We start from the raw sequence: 4239 nt of genomic DNA, 5'->3' as shown, positions 1-4239 counted from the left end.
AGCACCCTCTGCACCTCTTTTCTCGTTCTCCAGTGCTCCCCCCCCCCTCTCCGGCATTGACTGCAGCAGAAAAGCCAGCATAAGATACCAGCATGTGTGTGTTTGCGCGTTGCTATGGTAAACTGACAACACATGAAACTAATTTGTGAGTGTATGTGCGGCATTCTCTAGAATGAAGACATTGATTGGTTTGATTCCTCCCCCTTAAATCATTGGACCTGCAATGTCCCTCCTCGCATCTCCCTCTGCTTGTCATCTACCACTCGGAACATCTCCGGCATCTCCTCGTGTCGTTTGTATCTCGCAGAGGGTTCGGGGGGTCAATTTAAACCCCAAAAACCAATGTGAGAGAACTGGATCACATGGCCGTTTGAGGCCGACGGCTCGGTGCCGGGACCAAACACAGAAATGCATCTCGGCCACAATACCTGCCGCCGCACTCTGCAGAATCACCCACACGCACGCAACTTCAAGAGGGAATCGCCAGTATTGCACTCGCCACGTGGAACCGCGACCCGAGCCCGCCGTCCGAAACACAACTTGGAATTCTGCCGCCGGCGTCTCCGGCTTTCGTTAATGCTTTGAGCTCTTCCGAAGCAACGGGCTGCGACATTTCACGAGAGCGGAGGACGACCGTTGAGACAATGAAGCCGCACGAGCCGCCAATCGCAGCCGGCATCCCAACTGGCCTCGGAGGCTTGAGGTGAGACCGCCGCCACCCTAAGCGGGACGGAATCCGCGTGAGGAGACGTCACGCTTGGATTTGGGTGAGCAAATTCCCACGGCGGCTATCGAGGATGCAGCGGCGAAGCGCTAAACTCTACCGCAGCAGATCACCACACGCGCGATGCGCCTTCTGTTCTTCTTCTTCCCAACTAAAAACGACATACGGTGGCGGAGGACGCGGTGGCGGAGCCCGCGCGTAACAAAACGTCATGTGGCGTTCAAACGGACGACGCGGAGGCTGTCAAAAAACTCAAACAAAACAAAAACCATACGAACGAGCCACCCGCCTGAATGAGCGGGTATCGCGGACACTCCAAGCGGGAGTCGGGTCTAGCGACGGCGACTGTGCGCAAATTGCTCGGGTTAGTTTTGTTCTGTTGGGAAAGTTGCGAGGGTCAACTCACCCGGGCGTATTTGGACGAGTAGGGGTCCTCGAAGAGCGCCCAGATCTTGGGCTGCCAGGTCTTCCACCAGCCCGCCCTCCTGGCGTCCTCCTGCAGGCAGAGTCTCTTCAGGTCGCCGTCGGCGCCGCCCAGGGCCGGGTCGTCGTCGGGCGCGTCGGGCTCGGGCGTCTCGAAGCTGTCCAGCGCCTCCTCGGCGTCCCGGTGCTGGCGGTAGTTCATCCAGCAGCAGGCCTCCACGTCCGTCTCGTCGATGCCCCAGAAGGCCAGCTCCTCCTCGAACAGGGGCCCGCACACGTCGTTGGGGCAGTGCAGCTTGCCCGTGCGGTAGTAGTTGAGGATGAACGAGAAGACGGACGGGTGGCGGTCGAAGAAGAACTCGTCCAATTTGGGGTCGTAGTCAAAGTTGCTGAAGGCGTCCGGCTCGGTGAGCCACGACAGCCGCGTGCCGGGCAAGGTCTTCAGCGTGCTCCGGTACGTCTCATGGCGCACCCCGCCGCAGTTGATGACGATTTTCTCGCTTTCCGACGGGCAAGTCATGTCGGCGCTGTAACATGCTTTGTTGGACGACTTGTTCCCACCCTTGCGCCCTTTGAAAGACGAGACGCACACCGAACTGAGCATAGAGGACCGGAGGGGGGCGGAGGAGGAGGAGGGCGGGAGAAGATGAGAGCGACCGGAGGGAGGTGGAGGAGGAGTCTGCGGGAAAGAGAGAGGAGGGGGAACGGAGGCGGGGGGGGGAGGGGGGGCAGAAAAGGGAAACGCTTTAGCGCAACGTGCGGGATTCTCCACCGTGTCAACGAGCACGTCAAAAATGGAAAAAAGGTTACCGAATAACCTTGGGATGCGCACTGGCTGATTTAAAAAAAAAAAAAAAAAATCATTCTTTGAAAATGCCCACCAATTTAAAAAAAAAAAAAAAAAAAAAAACCCAAACAAGCACAAAGCTCTACAAAACTGAAAACTCAGCATACAAGAGCACTTTTCATCAGTCAAAGACGCCTGCTGGCTATCAAAAGCCGTCGACACCCCCTGGCCACATTTTTGCACAATGCCAAATCATTTTCCTACCAACAATGTGACTTATATTGAAAACATCCATCCATTTTCCGATCCGCTTTATCCTCACAAGGGCCACAGGGGGAGCAGTAGGTGGGGACACCCTGAACCGCTTGCCAGCCAATCGCAGGGCACACCGAGCCGAACAACCATCCGCGCTTACACTCACACCTAGGAACAATTTCGAGTGTTCCATGAACCTGCCATGCATGTTTTTGGAATGGGGGAAGAAACCGGAGTACCTGGACAAAACCCACGCGGGCACGGGGAGAACATGCAAACTCCACACAGGGAGGCCGGAGCCCGAATCTGCTGCACTGTGAGGTCGACAAAATTTAGTGAAAACAACACAGCAAAAACATTTCAGAGAAAGTCTGCTTGCACAAGTGCGCACACCCTAAATCAGAATCAAGCTCGTGTTCAAAAGATCAATAAAAGAAAAGATTGACACTTTGAAGTCAATTGCACCATGCGGTGCTCGCTGCACACTCCTGCTTCAGCATGATTTTGAATGGAATGAGAGGGTGTGCACACTTGCGCAACCACATTATGGTGAATTCATGCATGCATTTGAATCGCCAACTTTCGGGGCGTAATACAACAAATATCGCACAAATCTTGATCGTGTGCAGTCGTTCTTCGGTGGGTCAAGAAGGCCCCCCGGCCTGGACAAGCATATAGCCCGCCCCCTTCGCTATACTTGCCCCCTCGTTGTTTGATGATGAGAAGGCACTTGATTGTCCGACACCATTATGCTCCCCCCCCCCCTCCTCCTCCACACACTCATGGCGCAATCTCTAAATTGATCCGACTGATGCTCGAGTCGGTGCTCCTTCAAATCCGGGCCCTAATTAGGCCACTGTGCACCGTGCAAATACGGACACACTCGTGTGAGTGAGCGAGTGAGAGAAAAGAGCGCAAAACTGGCGAGGAAAGGGACGCGCACACGCACACACACACACACACACACACACACACACACACACACACACACACCTTTGGCTCCGGATCCCGAACCCATCTGTGACGTCAGGTGCCGCAGCACCACGCACGCATGTGGATGTGCGTGAGCGTTAATTGGCTCCCAGGAGTGTGGCGTGTCCGTGCTTATGTTACACACACACTTTCGATTCATGCCATGCACAATTAGGTCACTTTCTGTCACGCGGTGGTGTGTTACCAACAAGATGCGCTTCCAATAAAGTAAAAAAATAATCAGACTAATTCCACTTGGATACAGTCTGGACAGACGGCAAAAGAAGAAGGGGGAAGGGGAGCAAAAGGGAGACGGTGAATGCACCATCGTGGGTCTTCAGTAATGGAGGGAAGACGTGGAAGGAGAGCGCGCCATAAAAGTCAATGAATCGGGGGCAGGCAGAGTGAGGTGAAAGCTTTCAGCCGCGAGAGCCCTTCACAGAGCACATGCGTGTGTGTATCCGCGTTAAGCGCCACGATAGTCAAAGTTAAAAAAAAAAAAAGAAAAGAACCCCCCCCACCCCAACCCCCTTTGAACGCCCCCGCCACCCCTGCTTCCTTTCTCTCTCTCTGTCTCTCCTGCACTTCCCATTCCACGCTCGCTCTCCGCATCAAGGAAATCACCTTGAAGGAGTGACAGTCGAGACTTTGGTAAAAAGAGTCTCAAGTTTCCAACGAGCTAAGTCAGGAAGTCCGCTGCGCGCTTTTGCCCAACTTGGCGTCGCGGCGGAGGGAGGGCTGGCGTTCAGCACCGCGGAGAGTTCCTCTCCGGCTTCAGTTGGGAGTCGAATCGAGGGCAGACTTGAAGGCTTTTGGTTGATTTTTTTTTTTTTTCGCTGGCAATTTGGGCTGCGAACGAGTTTGCCCTAAGCGAGCCGCTGCACTTGAATGCCGAGGAGGGAGGACAGGTGTGAGCTGCAGGAAGCGCACAAAAGGGAGGCGGAGCGGCTCTTCGACGCATTGCAAACTGGCGCAAACCGGGGGTGCTTTTTTTTCTCTCTCCCCTTCTCTTTAGCTCGCCCTCTCTCCTTCTCCTGCAGCATTTCCTGACTTGGCCACCGTGTACTGCGCCACCCCC

The 4239-nt window shown here is 54.8% G+C and overlaps 1 protein-coding gene across 2 annotated transcripts in view; it reads right to left on the bottom strand.

Annotated features, from left to right (window-relative positions):
- The window catches only part of LOC109523968 (potassium voltage-gated channel subfamily C member 1-like), a 39590-nt gene that overhangs the window by 15494 nt on the left and 19857 nt on the right, over window positions 1–4239 (bottom strand). For both annotated transcript variants that reach the window (XM_019883500.1, XM_019883501.1), the window contains exon 2: window positions 1131–1826. In XM_019883500.1, coding sequence (XP_019739059.1) covers window positions 1131–1751 — 621 coding nt within the window. In that variant the 5' untranslated portion in view covers window positions 1752–1826. The remainder of the gene's footprint in view (window positions 1–1130; window positions 1827–4239) is intronic.

The sequence above is a fragment of the Hippocampus comes genome, unplaced genomic scaffold, assembly GCF_001891065.2.
Source record: "Hippocampus comes isolate QL1 unplaced genomic scaffold, H_comes_QL1_v1.1 scaffold367, whole genome shotgun sequence".
NCBI classification, from domain to species: Eukaryota; Metazoa; Chordata; class Actinopteri; order Syngnathiformes; family Syngnathidae; genus Hippocampus; species Hippocampus comes.
Note: the sequence above shows the minus strand (reverse complement) of the source record. Positions and strands in the feature narration are given on the sequence as shown.